Source organism: Phlebotomus papatasi, chromosome 1, assembly GCF_024763615.1.
Source record: "Phlebotomus papatasi isolate M1 chromosome 1, Ppap_2.1, whole genome shotgun sequence".
NCBI lineage: Eukaryota > Metazoa > Arthropoda > Insecta > Diptera > Psychodidae > Phlebotomus > Phlebotomus papatasi.
Window position 1 is genome coordinate 6,325,706 of NC_077222.1, and position 16,171 is coordinate 6,341,876.

The window sequence follows — 16,171 nt, forward strand, 5'->3', positions numbered from 1 at the left end:
AGAAGTGGACGTGCTTCTCAATCATTTGACCTTGATAAAGGTAAATAGGAAAACATTTACTGGGATACTGGGAAAATACTAAATAAATACTTTGCATAAAGTCATTTCGCAGTTTTTAGAAAAGGTGACAAGATTTTTCATGTGAACTTAATAAAAAAAATTAAAATGTGGGAGACTAGTTGGTTTATACTTCTGGAAAATGTATAAAATAAGAAGCTGACATAGAAATGTTCAGTTGCAGTGAATCTTCATCCAAATACACTAGAACTTGGAGTTTTAGAGTAAATTCAGAGATCGTAAGTGATAGTGATTCTTTTGGAACTTAAAAAAAAACTGTAAATTCGTGAAAAAAACGTCATAGAGAAGGTAGGGCTTAAGGCTTACCCAAGAAGCAAAATAGCTGCCTTACAGAACCAAGTATTAAAAAAGTCTTTTAGTGCACTTTTAAAAAACTTAAAGTGAGAATTTTCTGTTGAAATTCCTATGGACGCTCTTAAGATCCTTAAGAGTGCTCCACTTTACTTATAGTAATCTCAATGATGGAACCAAGAGCGTTATAAGAAAATAAAAAGATTTTTGGTTCTATAGTGCCATATTTAAGGATTTCTACAAGACTATATTAAGAAAAAATGTTTCTTGGGTAGATTCCTTACAATCTCAGCTCTTATAATAAGTGAAATATGACCTCATAAGATCGGTCCTAATATTTTCATGTACACATATTGACACTAATAGATTATGAATATCATTACTCACAATTAAATTTACACAAATTCCGAGTTACAAGTACCCCGAGTTGCAAACATTTTGAACTTCGCCCCTGTATGTAACGAGTAAGAATCTGAAATTTGAACATTTTATAGTTGATCAGCAAAGAAACAAAAAAAAATTGACCTCTCGGTAATTCAATAATTATCAATTGCAGTTCTCTCATCAATATGAATTGGCGAGAATTACTGCTCAACGTCACGTTAACCCTGAGCTTGCTGTCCCAAACAAATGCACAAAGATTGTGTAGAACTCCAAATGGGAATAGAGGAAAATGTATATCAGTCTACGACTGTCCTGCCGTTATTCGTCTACTACGAAGTCCAATATTAACTCCAAATACAATAGAATACCTTAGGAAATTGCAATGCAGTGGCGAACCAAATAAGGGTGTTTTTGTTTGTTGCGAGCAAAGTAGAGTTCGGATGAGATCGGACGTGCGTCCGAACCAAATTGTAACGCCAAGCAACAATCAAGGAAATATAATCTCCCCACTTTGCGGATATGATAGACCTCTAAATAAAATAATAGGAGGAACCGAATCAAATTTAATGGAATCTCCTTGGATGGCTCTTCTGGAATATGAGCGCAGTATGATCAAGTTTTTTTTTTTAATTTTATTTTGAATACTTTAATATTTTTACAGAAAATGGCACCTGGGTTCATGCATGTGGAGGGTTTCTGATCAGTAATAGATATATTGTTACAGCAGCCCACTGCGTTGTAGGTAGTCAAGTAAAAATAATAGGAAAATTGGTCAATATCCGGATTCGTGAGTACAATACTTCAACCGATCCGGATTGCATTAATGATGGCACTAAGGAGATCTGCAACGATCCGGTGATGAATTTTGGCATTGAAGAAATTATTCCACATGAGGACTACATTCCGGACAATCTGGTCAATCTTCAAAACGACATTGCACTCATACGTTTGACGGGGAATATTGGAGACGTGATTCCTATCTGCTTGCCATCACCTGATTTTCCTGGAACACCAGTCGGAAGTAATGTCACAGTTGTTGGTTGGGGCCGAACCTTAAATCAAGAACGTAGTACTGTTAAAATGAAAGTAAGCATCCCAGTTGTTGGTTATGGACGATGCCTTCGAGAGTATGCAAGAAAAACAAGTCTCTCGAAAGACTTGCAAATCTGTGCTGGAGGTGAATTCCAAAAGGATTCTTGTCTTGGGGACTCAGGAGGACCACTAATGACAGAACATAATGAAGTCTGGATCGCCGAAGGTATTGTTTCTTTTGGGATGCGCTGTGGATCAAACAACTCTGCAGTATACACAAGAGTGTCTCCTTATGTGCCATGGATTCTTAGCAATATGAAACCCTAAGTTTAAAAATTGTACCAAGAAATGTTTTACAGTTTTTATTTGTTATAAAGTAGATTACAAGATTAAATTAGACCACTCTGACGAAAATTTGAGAATTTCAAAATAATTCAAAAATTCTTTTCGTATATATATTTCATCCTGATTAAGTGTTAAGGTGGTTAATTCATCCTGTTATGGCAGGTTCCTGGAGGTACTTTGGATAACCTTAAAACTACTACGAAATTTCTTTCATAGAATCCCCAACCACAACCACCGTAGATGCTTTTCGTAAGCTATTCTTTAATTTTAGCACTTAAGGATAGTCCAGAGACCACCTTGTGGTCTAAAGATCATCCGTAAGTTCTAGAATTAAAATCAAAAATTTACAAAATTAGGGGTGTTGAGTCATCTCCAAGGGGGAGATATTAGTCGAAAAATTGTGTACACCACTTCCAGCACTTCCTAAATTTGTATAGAAAACGTCACAGACTTCCACACTTCCGGAAGTGCCATAGGTGATTTCCAGCACTTCATGCACTTCTAAGCACTTCCAAGCAGTTCCGGCGTTTGAATTTAAAAGAAACGACTTAAATCTAATTTGAATTTTCTTGAACAGTTAGATTAATATTTTTCATTCTTTTGGATATCGTAATTGCATTTTAATTCAACTGAAAATAAAATTTCTATTTTAAAAATTTCTATTGGAAGACTTTTTTTCTATATTAATATGAAAACTTATTCACGAGGAATTACTCTGGAAACTTCAGTGTTATAATAAATTCATTTTTTCACGAAGAACAGGTATGTAAAATAAAAAAAATAGAATTCAGAAGAAAATATGAATCAAGAAATTTGCATAGAAACAAACAATGTATCATCACATAACTTTTTTTTTAATTAAACAAAATTTAAATTGTCTATTTTCTAATCCTCATAACTTTATTCAAAGCTAATTTTATCACATTTTTAAAATTTCAAATTATTTTTATTGCTAGTTTGTTAGTTTTGATATTCCAGTGCAACTGAAATATTGTTAAAAAAATCGCTAACAGTTTCATTTACAATATTCGTTTCTTTACTTTAAAAAAAATTAATAAAATTAATAAAAAAAAATATATTGTCGAATTAAAGCTCAAATATATAAGAACCATTTATAATTATTGCAGATTCTGATTTACACTACTTTAGTCGTTGTGTAAAAATAATATTTCAGAACTGGAGTCATAAATATTGTATAATAATAATTATTTATATTTTTTTAAATATTCTAATGTTTCCATATTTTTTATTTTTTTTAATTCTTTATTTTTTTTCTGAAAGGTGTATCTAAATTAATATCCTGTAATTTAGTTTTAATTATTCCCGATACTTTTTAGTAGCAAAACCATCTCAAAGAATCGACTACTTATTACACTTAATACACTCGAGTACTTTTCAACTGAAAATTGTAATTTTAAATTTAAATTTTTTGGAAGGTATTCAATTAAGTTTCCTTCATTGCAACAGAGAGCGTTAGTGAAACGATATTTAATTTTTTTAACGAGGATTTTAATGAGGAATTGACGATAATTGCGACAAAAAACCGGCATAAATTTAGTCCTCCAGGATAAGCTTTAATTGCGCTACATGCTTACCAGTACTTTTAATACTGTAATTAAATAAAAAATTCAAAAATCATTTCATTTTTTGAGACTTCCACTTCCACAGTACTTCCACTTCAGTGTACACCACTTCCATGCTAATATCTCCCCCTTGGTCATCTCCTGAGTGCAAAGTCACTCGCATCTATGGCAGTGAAATAAAGCATCTAGACGAAAATAATTTCAATTTGAAAAATGGCTCTGAAATGTTAACCTCAGTATATATTAAAAAAAAATAAATACGTTTTTGGAAAGATATTTTTTATTAGAATTTTACTCGGTTTTTGGCTTCTTTCAATCCAATGGCTTCTCGCCGAATTTTTGAACCAAAAAGTGAGTAAATTTCATAAGTGAAGAAGTGGACGTGCTTCTCAATCTTTTGACCTTGATAATGGTAAATAGGAAAACATTTGCATAGATAAGCTATTGACCTGATATTGATACTGAGAGAATACTAAATAAATACTTTGAATAAAGTCATTTAGCATTTTTTAGAAAAAGTGTCAAGATTGCTCATGTAAACTTAATAAAAATATCGGAGATAAGTTAGTTTAAACGTCTGGAAGATGTATAAAATAAGAAGTTGATATAGAAATGTTCAGTTGCAGTGAATCTTCATCCAAATACACTACAACTTGGAGTTTTAGAGTAAATTCAGAGATCGTAAGTGATAGTGATTTTTATTTGGAACTTAAAAAAAACTATATCTAGAATTATCCTCGTCTAAGTTAATACATGTTAGGAAAAAATGTCCTAGAGGCGGTAGGGCTTAAAAACGCCTACATTCTTTACAATCCCCGCTTTTATAGTCTTAGATGAAATTCGACGGCGTCAGTCGATCCTAATCCTAAATTATGCATGTAGGGTAAAGTGGTACAAGTTGGACAGTGGTACAAGTTGGACAATGGTACAATTTGGACAGCGCTTTTTGTCTTGCTAAATTTAGTACTTCATTTATATTTGTATATTTTTAATGCTTTAGTTTTATAATTTGGTTCCTTGTGCTTCAAAACAAATTTTGTACTATATTTATCAAGAAAAAAGCCATGTCCAACTTGTACCGGCGAATTGTCCAACTTATAACACTAATTCCAAATTATACACTTTACCCTACTGTACATGTTTTGACACTCATAGATCAAGAATATCATATACGCTTAAAATCGATTTTCATGACCGTCCCATTCCATTCGTCTTCAAAAAAACTAGACGATGCTTTTCGATTAAATTTTAGCACGTTGTAGCTCAGTTCCAGACCTCTCCAACGATTAAGACCATTAAGACCTTTCTAAAGATAGGTCTCATCTGCCCTCACTCCATCTCAATGTATCCTGACCCTTACTATATTCAAATTGACCGAACATTATTTCTGATTATAAATCGATTGCAATGAACGTTCTTTTCTTTTGTTGGTCTTCTGTACTTCAACTATTTTAAATAGAAAAATGGCCAGTGATAAGCCCGGATACGCTTATAACTGATAAGCTTATAAGTACTGGTAAGCCCCGAGCTTACAACTCCGGGCGCTTGCGATTCATAGAGCATGAAAATTCGATGGTGAGTCGTGCCGAAACATTTTTATTTATGTCAGACAATGAGAACAGTTTGCTCGACGCGATTCTTTATACCCTAAAATTCCACTCAAAATCAAATTTACACGAATTCCGAGTTACAAGTACCCCGAGTTGCATGCATTTTGAACTTCGTCCCCTGTAGGGGAAGTGCTTATAATTTTGGACAGTCTGCTTATAAGCATCGAAGTTCCAAGTTTGAAGTGCGATATTTTCTATACTAATTGACATTTCTTGTTACTCTCTTTTCAGAAGGGTTGTTTAGAAACTTAGCAAGCTATTTATCGTCTTATTTTTATTAAAATTAGTTTTAATACGTTTAAAAATGAATTGATACGTAGAGGTGACCTTGGCTCTTATTTTGGACAACTTGTTTATTAATTTGGCCAACTTGGCTGTAAATTTGGACAGCTAATCCGCCTCAATAGGATGCCCATTGTTCTTCATTTCATGAACCAATCTTACCAAGTCCTCTTCCTGTTCATGTAAGGGAAACGTAGAATGTCACAAGAAGCCAGGAAACTTTCCATATCATTCATTAAAGTGAGTTGACTTCGGTGCTCCAAGTACGTGCGGATTCGCTCATTCCCTGCCCTTTCCGGGAGCCTTTCAAGGCATTTCTCGCTACATCTCTTTCGTAGAGATGATGCTCCTTTGTTTCTCCAGGCATTTGTTCAACCTAGTCATCACAAAAGCTAAAACTTCACGAAATTTCGTGAGAAAAACACCTGTCCAAAATAAGAATCATCACCTCACTGGTGAATGTCTTAAAAAATTTCCCATTTTTCACACGAAAAATCTAATTCACAAGGCAAATCTCACTTCAGGTCAAATGTACAAATCATCAGTAACGTGAATCAACACAATATTCAATGAATATTCAATAATATCACTCAAAAACAGCGAACAAACTTTGTTAGTACTTCACCAAAACTAAATAAGACTGAAGTAAACCACGAAGTTCTGTCATATTTCTCGTAAGCAATTGCTCACACTGAATTTTCAACAAAGCAATTTCAACTCAAATCATATTCAAATTTTAACGTATTTAGTGTTAAAATCTTCCAAAAAGAACAAATATTTAGATAGAATTTAGATAGAAATAGAAACATCAAATATTGGAATAAAAATCCATCATTTTAATCAATTTATTTTTAGTGTCCAATGTTATCCTCAAAGTGTCCAAAATAAGAAACTGGACAAAATTATGAGCATTTCCCCTATGTAACTATTAAGAATTTGAAATTTGAGCAGTTTATACTTGATTAGCAAAGAACCAAAAAAAAATTGACCTCTTGGTAATTCAATGATTCTCAATTGCAGTTCTCTTATCAATATGAATTGGCGAGAATTACTGCTCTACGTCACGTTAACCCTGAGCTTACTGAATCAAACAAATGGACAAACACCGTGTGAAACACCAAACGGAAATATAGGTGAATGTATATCAATTTACGACTGTCCTGCAGTTCTTCGTCTACTACTCAATTCAATGATGACCCCAGATACAATAGAAGGCCTTAGGAAATTGCAATGCAGCGGCGAACCAAATAAGGGTGTTTTTGTTTGTTGCGAGCAAAGTAGAGTTCGGATGAGTTCGGACGTGCGTTCGAATCAAATTGTAACGCCAAGCAACAATCGAGGAAATAGAATCTCCCCTCGTTGCGGATATGAAAGATTAGGAAAGAGAATAATAGGAGGAACTGTATCAAATATAAAAGAATCTCCTTGGATGGCTCTTCTGGAATATGAGCGCAGTATAATCAACTTATTTTTTTTTTAATTTCATTTTGAATACTTTAATATTCTTAATTTTTTTTACAGAAAATGGCACCTGGATTCATGCATGTGGAGGGTTTCTGATCAGTAATAGATATATTATTACAGCAGCCCACTGCGTTGTAGGTGAAAAATTAGACAAATTAGGTAAATTGGTGAATATCCGGATTCGTGAGTACAATACTTCAACCGATCCGGATTGCATTAATGATGGTACTAAGGAGATTTGCAACGGTCCGGTGATGAATTTTGGCATTGAAGAAATTATTCCACATGAGGATTATATTCCGGACAATCCGTTCAATATTCAAAACGACATTGCACTCATACGTTTGACGGGGAATATTGGAGACGTGAATCCTATCTGCTTACCATCACCTGATTTTCCTGGGACACCAGTCGGAAGTAATGTCACAGTTGCTGGCTGGGGCCGAACCTTAGATCAAAAACGTAGTACTGTTAAAATGAAAGTAAGCATCCCAGTTGTTAGTTTTGAACGATGCCTTGCAGAGTATGCTAGAAAAACAAATCTTTCAAAAGACTTGCAAATCTGTGCTGGAGGTGAATTCCTAAAGGATTCTTGTGTTGGGGACTCAGGAGGACCACTAATGACAAAACAGAGATATGGCTGGATTGCTGAAGGTATTGTTTCCTTTGGAATAGGTTGTGGATCAGAAATCTCTTCAGTCTATACAAAAGTATCTGCATATGTGCCATGGATTCTTAGCAATATGAAACCCTAAAGCAGTCTTCAGACTAAAGGTTTAACCCAGTTCCAGAAAGCCAGCAATCGTTTTTATTAGTTTTTCAGAATGTGAAGGAAGTTTCTCAGAATATAACAAGTCATTAATCTTTAATAATTCAATTCTAATGTTTTTTTTTTATTTTAATTTTAATTGTTGAGAAATTTGAGCTGCTAAGCCCTATGGTTAAGCCAGGGGCCCATCAAGCCTATTAAAAAGTGAAGCTATTTTTCACTTTTCCTTATAAAAATGTTGCAGATATTGCACCGCGACTTAACCCTTTAAGGACGAGAAGATTTAAAATCGAGGGTCAGAAAAAATCACTTTTTCTGCCTTTTTAGAGCAAAACATAGCTTTAGAAGGCCGTAGGAAAAATTTTATTTTTGGGTCACCGGTGACCCAATCGGGGTCTAAAGGGGAGTGAATGTGTAACGTATATCCTCTTCCCCCCAATTCCGATGTTCACCTCCAAGAGGGCGAGATGCCTGTTAGGCCCCGGCACACCCAGATGCGTGACAGGAGATTGGGTAACCAACCCCAGTGGGATGTCAGAAATCTGGGGCACACGAACAAGGGATCTGGTTCTCCTTGAGAGGGTTGGGCCAGCTCATTAGGGGTGCGGAATTAAAGAACAGTGGCGCGTAACAGGCTCGAGTGATCTAAAAGATGAGCCAACGGCATAAGGATAAACAGGAAAACTTCAAAAATCCCATTTTCAGATATGTTTGAAATTGAAATGTCTAATATGTGTTATGAAGAAAGATTCCAGAAAATCTATGCAAGCCATTGTGAGGAAAACTCGAACTCGGGGCAGACCTAGGACAAGGTGTAAGCCCCAGACTTGCCGACTGCCAAACCCGGCGGGCATTTGACCATTTGACATCCTTTGATGTCACTTTATCATCCATGGAGATGGCCTACCCCTGTGTGTTATGATGGGACAACATCATGGCATGACCACTTTCCTCCCTCTTGCACGCATACGCGGTTAGGGTTTGACACCCCTGGACTTTAGCGACGATCGCTAATAGAGAGAGCGTATTAATTAAGAGACGGACGAGAGAGAGAGTTAGTTAGTGACTAGACTCGGACAAGGAAGGACGTGCGCGCGTGCAGACCAGAGGGAGGATCTGGTTGAAAGAGGGGAACGGGTGGTAGGTTTAAATCTCGTCCCTGACCCCCTTTCTAAGAGATCTAAGAGTCTATTAATTCCTTTTGGTACGCGGGTAAAATTCTGACTGAAGAAAGTTTACAAAGGTAGCTGAATCAAATTCAGGATCTTGCCTTGGAGCGTCTTGGGATCGAACCCGAACATTTTCCTGAAGTGGCGGAGGATCCACAGGCGTGAGTTATGTTAACCTTGATGTCATGGGCCTGCGACCCCAATAGGGGCAAGCGGTTGAAAATCATGCTCATGATAAATATATGTGATTTAATTTTCTAAAACTATGAAATTTAATATAAAACTTTGTTCCTTATTTTTAAGTGAAATTTCACACAGTTCAGTGCTTAAAAATACGTAGGTAAGTTAAATTTACAAATAAAGAAATAGATATGTTTGTCAATCTTTTGACCTAGAAAATGGTAAATAGGAAAACACTTTCATAAATGATCATTTGATCTGTGCATTGGGATAAGGAAAATTGTCGGCTCCAAAGAAGACCATTGTAAGTCTAATTTAAAGTAGTATAAAAAGATGGTGATCATTAGATCATTGGATGGTGATTATTGTATGCAGAAACCTTTGATCTACATCCCCATAAAATATTATGCTGATTGAGATAGGGTAAGTGTGCCAAATTCCGGCCAGCTTGCAATTTCGGCCACCTTTTTTGTTCCTCGAATTTCCATGAACTTTTAGATTTTACGTACTCTAGAGATTATACAATGCAAAATAATAACAAAAAATGTAGCTTCGACAAACGAAATGACGTGAAAAAGATATTGAAAGAATTCTCGAAGGGCAAGGAACTATGAGAAAGAAGGTGGCCGAAATAGGGTACCAAAGCTATGTCAACATTTTTATTCATTTTAAAATGTATTAAGAATGATTATAGAGTAAATAAAGACAGTAAACTCTTTACAAGGTTCCAAGCAACACTCTTTAAGAAGAAAGAATAAACAAATCAATTTGTTTTAAAAATATTACATTTCAAACTTGAGACTTTGACGCTTGCATGCAACTATGCCGAAATTTGGCACACTTACCCTATTCCTGCAAAAGTTACAAGAAAAAAAAACTGAAAATTACCGTGCCCAATCTTCGAGTTTTTTTCCCATGATTTTACTGTAAATTACTTAAAAGTAGCGCTAACTAGAAGATATTCAATGCTTAAGTATGATACAATAGTTTCAAAAGCTGAAAGTATAATAATTGCAGTGAAATCAATAAAAACTTTTAACTGTCAAACTTTAAACCTCACTCCTGTAAAGTTTACGTTTTCGACTCACAATAGTCTTCTTTGGAGCCGACGAAATATAATTACTTCGAATGAAATCATATCGCTTTTTTTGGCAGAGTCGTGGTAGCTTATGAGAACTTAATAAAAAGAATAAAACATCGGAGATAAGTTATTATATACGTGAGGAAGAATTATAAAATGGGAGGCTATTTTAGAAATATTTTTCAGTTGCAGTGAATCTTCATCCAAATACACTAGAACTCGGAGTTTTAGAGTAAATTCAGAGATCGTAAGTGATAGTGATTATTATTTGGAATTTCCAAAGAAACAACTGTGGCTTGTATTTTCCTCGTCTGAGTTAATTCGTGAAAGCAAAAAAAACGTGCTAGAAGCATAACAATGTACGGAATAGAGCTGAGATTCTTTACAATCTCAGCTTTTGTGAACCTAGGTGATATCCGACTTTGTCAGATCTGATTAAAAATTTGCATGTACACGTTTCGACGCTCATAGATCACGAGTTTAGTGTTCGCTAAAAATCGATTTTCGTAGCAGTCCTGTTCCGTTCGTCTTAAAAAACTAGACGATGAGTTTCGAAGAAATTTAGTACGTTCTAGGTGAGGTCGAAACTCGTGAACTCTACTGATAAGCTTATTACTGATAAGTAGAGCTGGCCGAAAAGAATTTGGCCAAAAAGAATTTGAAATTTAAAAATATGCTTTTTTTAAGTTTTCACTTCCTTTGTAAAATGTAACAATTGATATTAGGTGAGATTCTTAACAATCTCACCTACTATTTTACTTTTTATGATATTTTTATGATTTAAATCTTACTGATATAAAAAAGTATTACTTAAAGCTATCTATATGTGCTGCCTGAGTTTTAGTAAATTTGGGATTGATTATTATAGAAATTGTACGATTGTTTATTAAAATTTTACAGTATCAAATCAAGAAACCTTCTCTGGATTGATTTTAGAAACTTAAGACTTAGTTTTAGAAGCTTTGCACGATTAATTATATATAAACATTTACAATTTATATTAGACTCAGAAAAGCTTAGATTTTGACAGATTAATTTCAGAAAACGCGCACACCTTAAGCATAAAGAAAAAGGTTAATATTATACATCAAATCCTAACTGCTTCAGCATAAACGACCTAAGTTGTGTGTAAAAAAACACGCATAGCTCAATCATGAAACGGTCAAGAATGCACTTAAAAACACGCACAGCTCAATCATAAAACAGTTCAGAATGCGTTTAAAAAGACGCACAGCTCCGGAGCGCACGGACCCGTGCGTGTTTTTAAGCGCATTCTTAACCGTTTTATAGAGCTCTGCGTGTTTTTAAGCGTAATCTTAACAATTTTATGTTTAGGCTGTGCGTGTTTATAAGCGAAATCTCAACCGTTTTATGATAGAGCTGTGCATGTTTTAAGCGCATTCTGAAAAACCAATCTAAAAATTTCTTGTTCTTTTAGAATATGATTTACAGAAAACGTAATTGAATATTATTTCATCTCAATTCATTCCTTCTATCAATTTTTCAATGACAAATTAAAAAAAAAACACGTCAAATTATTTTACAGATAATATGTTTGAAAAATGGAAATTAAAAAAATCTTTAGTAAAATTAACGAAGAGTTCTATCTAGTAGGTTCAAATATTTAGCAACACTAGTACGCTTTTTCATCTACTTTAGCAGCTTTCTTATACATTTGAGGGTTAAATGGTACTACCCTCTCTATGGAGTTCGAGCATTAAAAATTTAAATATTATAGAAGTTTATTTTTCAGATGTTGAATTTCAGAATTTTCTACAGATACAAGAAATATATTTCGCAAGACATTAATTCTTTTATATGCATTTTAGAGATGAACTAATAAATTCTAAGTAATATTTAAAGAAATAAAAATGATTTTCGACCAAGAGTGTTGACTTCGAATTTGTCAATGTGGGTTATGTGAGCATAGTAGTGTGAACGGATATTTTTATATAACTGGATTCTAAACTTTAAATGATTTTTTTCAGAGCGACAGAAATTATATAGATTTTTATTTTACAAGAAAAAAATCTTTTAAACAAAATTCGGAAATATGCAAAAAAAATGCAAAAATTCAAATATGCAGAAAAACATGAAATATGTCAAAATATGCATTTTTAAAAAGAGTTTATTAGAACCGCAAGAGCCCAATTTGTGAAGATAATGGGTCAAATAGGGCATCAGCACGCTTAAAAAAACATGCAAATACATATTTTAGCCAGCTCTACTGATAAGCTAATAACCAGTGATAAGCCCCGAGTTTACAACTCGGGATGTTTGCAACTCGGAATGTGCAAGTTAAAAAACGATTGTGAATTGAATTTTGGGGGTAAAGATTTATTCATTACGGCCACTGAGAACAGTTTACTCGACACAATTATTTACACCCAAAATTCCACTCATAATTAAGTTTACTGGCATTCCGAGTTACAAGTATCACGAGTTGCAAAAACTTTGAATTTCGTCCCGTGTATGAAACGTTTAAGAATTTATTATTTGAACATTTTATAATTTATGAGCAAAGAATGAAAAAAATTGACCTCTTGGTGATTCAATGATTCCCAATTGCAGTTTTTACTTATTAACATGGATTTGCCAGAATTACTGCTCTACGTCACGTTAACCCTGAGCTTAATGACCCAAACAAATGGTCAAACATCGTGTGAAACTCCAAACGGAAACAGAGGAGAATGTATATCAATCCACGACTGCCCTGCCCTTCTTCGTCTACTACTAAATTCAATGATCACCCCAGATACAATAAAAGATCTTAGGAAACTGCAATGCAGCAGTGGACCCAACGAGAGTTCCTTTGTTTGTTGCGAGCAAAGTAAAGTTCCGATGAGTTTGGAAGTGCTTCCGAACCAAATTGTAACGCCCAGCAGCAATCAAGGAAATAGAATATCCAACCGTTGCGCATTTCAATTACCTATACAGGATATATTAGGAGGAACCGCATCACCTATATATGAATCTCCTTGGATGGCTCTTCTGGAATATGAGCAGAGTATGATCAAGTTATTTTTTTAATTTTATTTTAAGTACTTTGATATTTTTAATTTTTACAGAGAACGGCACCTGGATTCATGCATGCGGAGGGTTTTTGATCAGTCCCAGATATGTTGTTACAGCAGCCCACTGCGTTATAGGTAGGAAAGTAAAAAAAATAGGAAAATTGGTCAATATTCGGATTCGTGAGTACAATACTTTAACCGATCCGGATTGCGTTAATGAGGGTTCTAAGGAGATCTGCAACGATCCGGTGATGAATTTCGGCTTTGAAGAAATTATTCCACATGAGGATTATATTCCGGACAATCCGTTCAATGCACAAAACGACATTGCACTCATACGTTTGACGGGGAATATTGAAGAAGTGATTCCTATCTGCTTGGCACCACCTGATTTTACTGGAACACCAGTCGGAAGTAATGTCATAGTTGCTGGCTGGGGCCGAACCTTAGATCAAAAACGTAGTACTGTTAAAATGCAAGTAAGCATCCCAATTGTTAGTTTTGAACGATGCCTTGCAGAGTATGCAGGAAAAACAAATCTTTCAAAAGACTTGCAAATCTGTGCTGGAGCTGAATTCTTAAAGGATTCTTGTGTTGGGGACTCGGGAGGGCCCCTAATGACAAGACTTAAATTTGGCTGGGTTGCTGAAGGTATTGTTTCCTTTGGAATAGGTTGTGGATCAGAAATCTCTTCAGTCTATACAAAAGTGTCTGCATATGTTCCATGGATTCTTAGCAATATGAAACCCTAAAGCGGTCTTCACACTAAAGGTTTAACCCAATTCCGGAAAGCCAGCAACCGTTTTTATTAGTTTTTCAGAATGTGAAGAAAGTTTCTCAGAATATAACAAGTCATTAATCTTTAATAATTCAATTCTAAGGTTTTTTTTATTTTAATTTTAATTGATAAGAAGTTTGAGCTGCTAAGCCGTATGGTTAAGCCAGGGGCCCATCAAGCCTATTAAAAAGTGAAGCAATTTTTCACTTTTCCTTATAAAAATGTTGCAGATATTGCACCGCGACTTAACCCTTTAAGGACGAGAAGGTTTAAAATCGAGGGTGAGAAAAAATCGGTTTTTCTGACTTCTTAGAGCAAAACATAGCTTTAGAAGGCCGTAGGAAAAATTTTATTTTTGGGTCACCGGTGACCCAATCGTCCTTAAAGGGTTAAAACAAATTTTCTCGTAGTTCTTATATTATTTCGGCGAATATTATGAAATATGTATTTTTAGATAGTTTGTGATGCACGATTTCGAAATATATCAGACTTAAAAGTCAATTCTTTTTAGGAACATATTTGCCAATAATGTTCAGTGCCTCTATGCAAAAACGTATGGAAAAATGAAAGACGAGAGGCCCCTGATTAAGCCTTAGATCTGAAGCCCATAAAAGTTGAAAAATTGTGTCAAAAAGTGAAGTTTTTGTTTATTAAGCAGATGATTAAATTAGACAATTCAGACAAAATTCTGGAAATTTCAAAATAAATCAGAAATTCATTTCATATTTCCTCAAGATCAAGTGTTAAAGGTGGATAATTAATGGTCTTGTGGCAGGTTCCTGGAGGTGCTTTGGAAAACCCTAAAATTACTATAAGAGTTTCTTTGGTAGAATGCCCAACTACCGTATATGCGAATGGCATTGCAGTTTCCTGCTTTTCGTAAGCTTTTCTTTAATTTTAGCACTTGAGGATGGTGAAGAGACTATCTTATGGTTTGAATACCATCTCTCAGCGTTAGAATTAAAAAGAAAACTTACTAAAGAGGGATGGAAAGTCACCCGCATCTACGGTAGTGAAATGCAAACGTTTTCTTTTAAGTTTCTACATAAAAACTGCGTATTTATTTTAATATTGAAAGGCACCGGTAGTTTGTATATAACATCTCTATTAAACGGGTCCCGGTCAAAATCCCGAACGCCAAAATCCCGAAAGCCAAAATCCCGAATTCTTAACAGTATCATAGCTACTCCCACGATTGTACCCGCTCTTGCTGGAGGCAAAGGGAAATCTTCTGTGCCTTGGGAAATTATTCTAAACATTTTCCTCCATATAATTTCATCCCTTTCAGGATTTTAAAAATTCGGGATTTTGGTTTTCGGGATTTTGGCTGCCACCACTATTAAACTCTTGAAATAGTCTCCAAAATTGCTGCAAAAAATCCAAGAAATGTATGTTATGGTCAAGTGCATAAATTTATTAATAATAACAATAACCTTCAGCATTGCCACCTTTTTGTTATGATTTCCTCACCTATATTTTGACACCGTAAACATTGTTGAAGCATCTTTAAAGTATATAATACCTCTCAAGTGAAGTAAAACCGGCTTTTTATATGTATTTGAAGAAAAAAGTGTAAATATTATGTTTCTCAATAAAAAAAAAACAAATGAAGATCAAGTCTTTCCATACTTAAGCAGAGTTGTTTAATACTTAAGACGTGTATTCATCAGTTGGGATTATTATAGTGTGTGTTTGTGTGAACTTGCGTGCGTTTCTTAATTCAAAAGTATTAAATAAAATAATTTTGCACGGAATCAAATCAGTTGCTTTTCGGCGTCCATAACAAATCCAACGGATTACCAAGCATTTCGAAAATTACTAATGGATAAGTAATAAGTGATTTTTAGAAGGTTTGAATAGTGATTAAGGTGAATAGGTTTAAGGTACATGTTGATAAAATTTCTATAAATTCGTGATAATATTTTTTCTTAATGTTTTTTGGTCATATGCAAATAATCATTCATGTAACATTTGGCACGTGCTTGACATTGGCTTTTCCAAAATCTTAAGAATAGTTAATTGATTTCGACATTCTTCCCCTTGTTCCTCTGAATCGATGAAGATGGGACTATTTTATGTGGATAGTGATGACTAAAGATTATATAAAGAAT

General features: G+C 34.5%; 3 protein-coding genes across 4 annotated transcripts; all 3 read left to right on the top strand.

Annotated features, from left to right (window-relative positions):
• Nucleotides 1-164: 164 nt before the first annotated feature.
• Nucleotides 165-7,946, top strand: LOC129798610 (CLIP domain-containing serine protease B10-like). Of its 2 annotated transcripts, none has more exons than XM_055841836.1 (3): nucleotides 165-296; nucleotides 6,626-7,059; nucleotides 7,127-7,946. In XM_055841836.1, exons 2-3 carry the CDS (start codon nucleotides 6,639-6,641, stop codon nucleotides 7,822-7,824), a joined length of 1,119 nt encoding a protein of 372 aa, XP_055697811.1. In that variant the 5' UTR covers nucleotides 165-296; nucleotides 6,626-6,638; the 3' UTR covers nucleotides 7,825-7,946. The 2 variants fall into 2 exon arrangements, with proteins under 2 accessions (XP_055697811.1, XP_055697810.1); XM_055841835.1 differs by lacking the exon at nucleotides 165-296 and adding an exon at nucleotides 4,331-4,394.
• Nucleotides 234-2,199, top strand: LOC129798614 (CLIP domain-containing serine protease B9-like). The gene is made up of 3 exons (XM_055841841.1): nucleotides 234-366; nucleotides 926-1,359; nucleotides 1,415-2,199. The coding sequence occupies exons 2-3, from the start codon at nucleotides 939-941 to the stop codon at nucleotides 2,110-2,112; spliced, it is 1,119 nt and encodes a 372-aa protein (XP_055697816.1). The 5' UTR covers nucleotides 234-366; nucleotides 926-938; the 3' UTR covers nucleotides 2,113-2,199.
• Nucleotides 7,947-8,876: 930 nt separating the features above from the next.
• LOC129798611 (CLIP domain-containing serine protease B9-like) lies at nucleotides 8,877-14,612 on the top strand. The gene is made up of 4 exons (XM_055841838.1): nucleotides 8,877-9,168; nucleotides 9,311-9,347; nucleotides 12,840-13,275; nucleotides 13,337-14,612. The coding sequence occupies exons 3-4, from the start codon at nucleotides 12,855-12,857 to the stop codon at nucleotides 14,032-14,034; spliced, it is 1,119 nt and encodes a 372-aa protein (XP_055697813.1). The 5' UTR covers nucleotides 8,877-9,168; nucleotides 9,311-9,347; nucleotides 12,840-12,854; the 3' UTR covers nucleotides 14,035-14,612.
• The last annotated feature ends 1,559 nt before the right edge of the window (nucleotides 14,613-16,171 follow it).

Excerpts from the sequence above, each read along its gene's own strand:
- LOC129798614 (XM_055841841.1), top strand. The coding sequence starts at position 939 with ATGAATTGGCGAGAATTACTGCTCAACGTCACGTTAACCCTGAGCTTG. Across the intron at positions 1,360-1,414 it reads TCTTCTGGAATATGAGCGCA|AAAATGGCACCTGGGTTCAT; the intron begins GTATGATCAAGT and ends ATATTTTTACAG.
- LOC129798610 (XM_055841836.1), top strand. The coding sequence starts at position 6,639 with ATGAATTGGCGAGAATTACTGCTCTACGTCACGTTAACCCTGAGCTTA. Across the intron at positions 7,060-7,126 it reads TCTTCTGGAATATGAGCGCA|AAAATGGCACCTGGATTCAT; the intron begins GTATAATCAACT and ends TTTTTTTTACAG.
- LOC129798611 (XM_055841838.1), top strand. The coding sequence starts at position 12,855 with ATGGATTTGCCAGAATTACTGCTCTACGTCACGTTAACCCTGAGCTTA. Across the intron at positions 13,276-13,336 it reads TCTTCTGGAATATGAGCAGA|AGAACGGCACCTGGATTCAT; the intron begins GTATGATCAAGT and ends TAATTTTTACAG.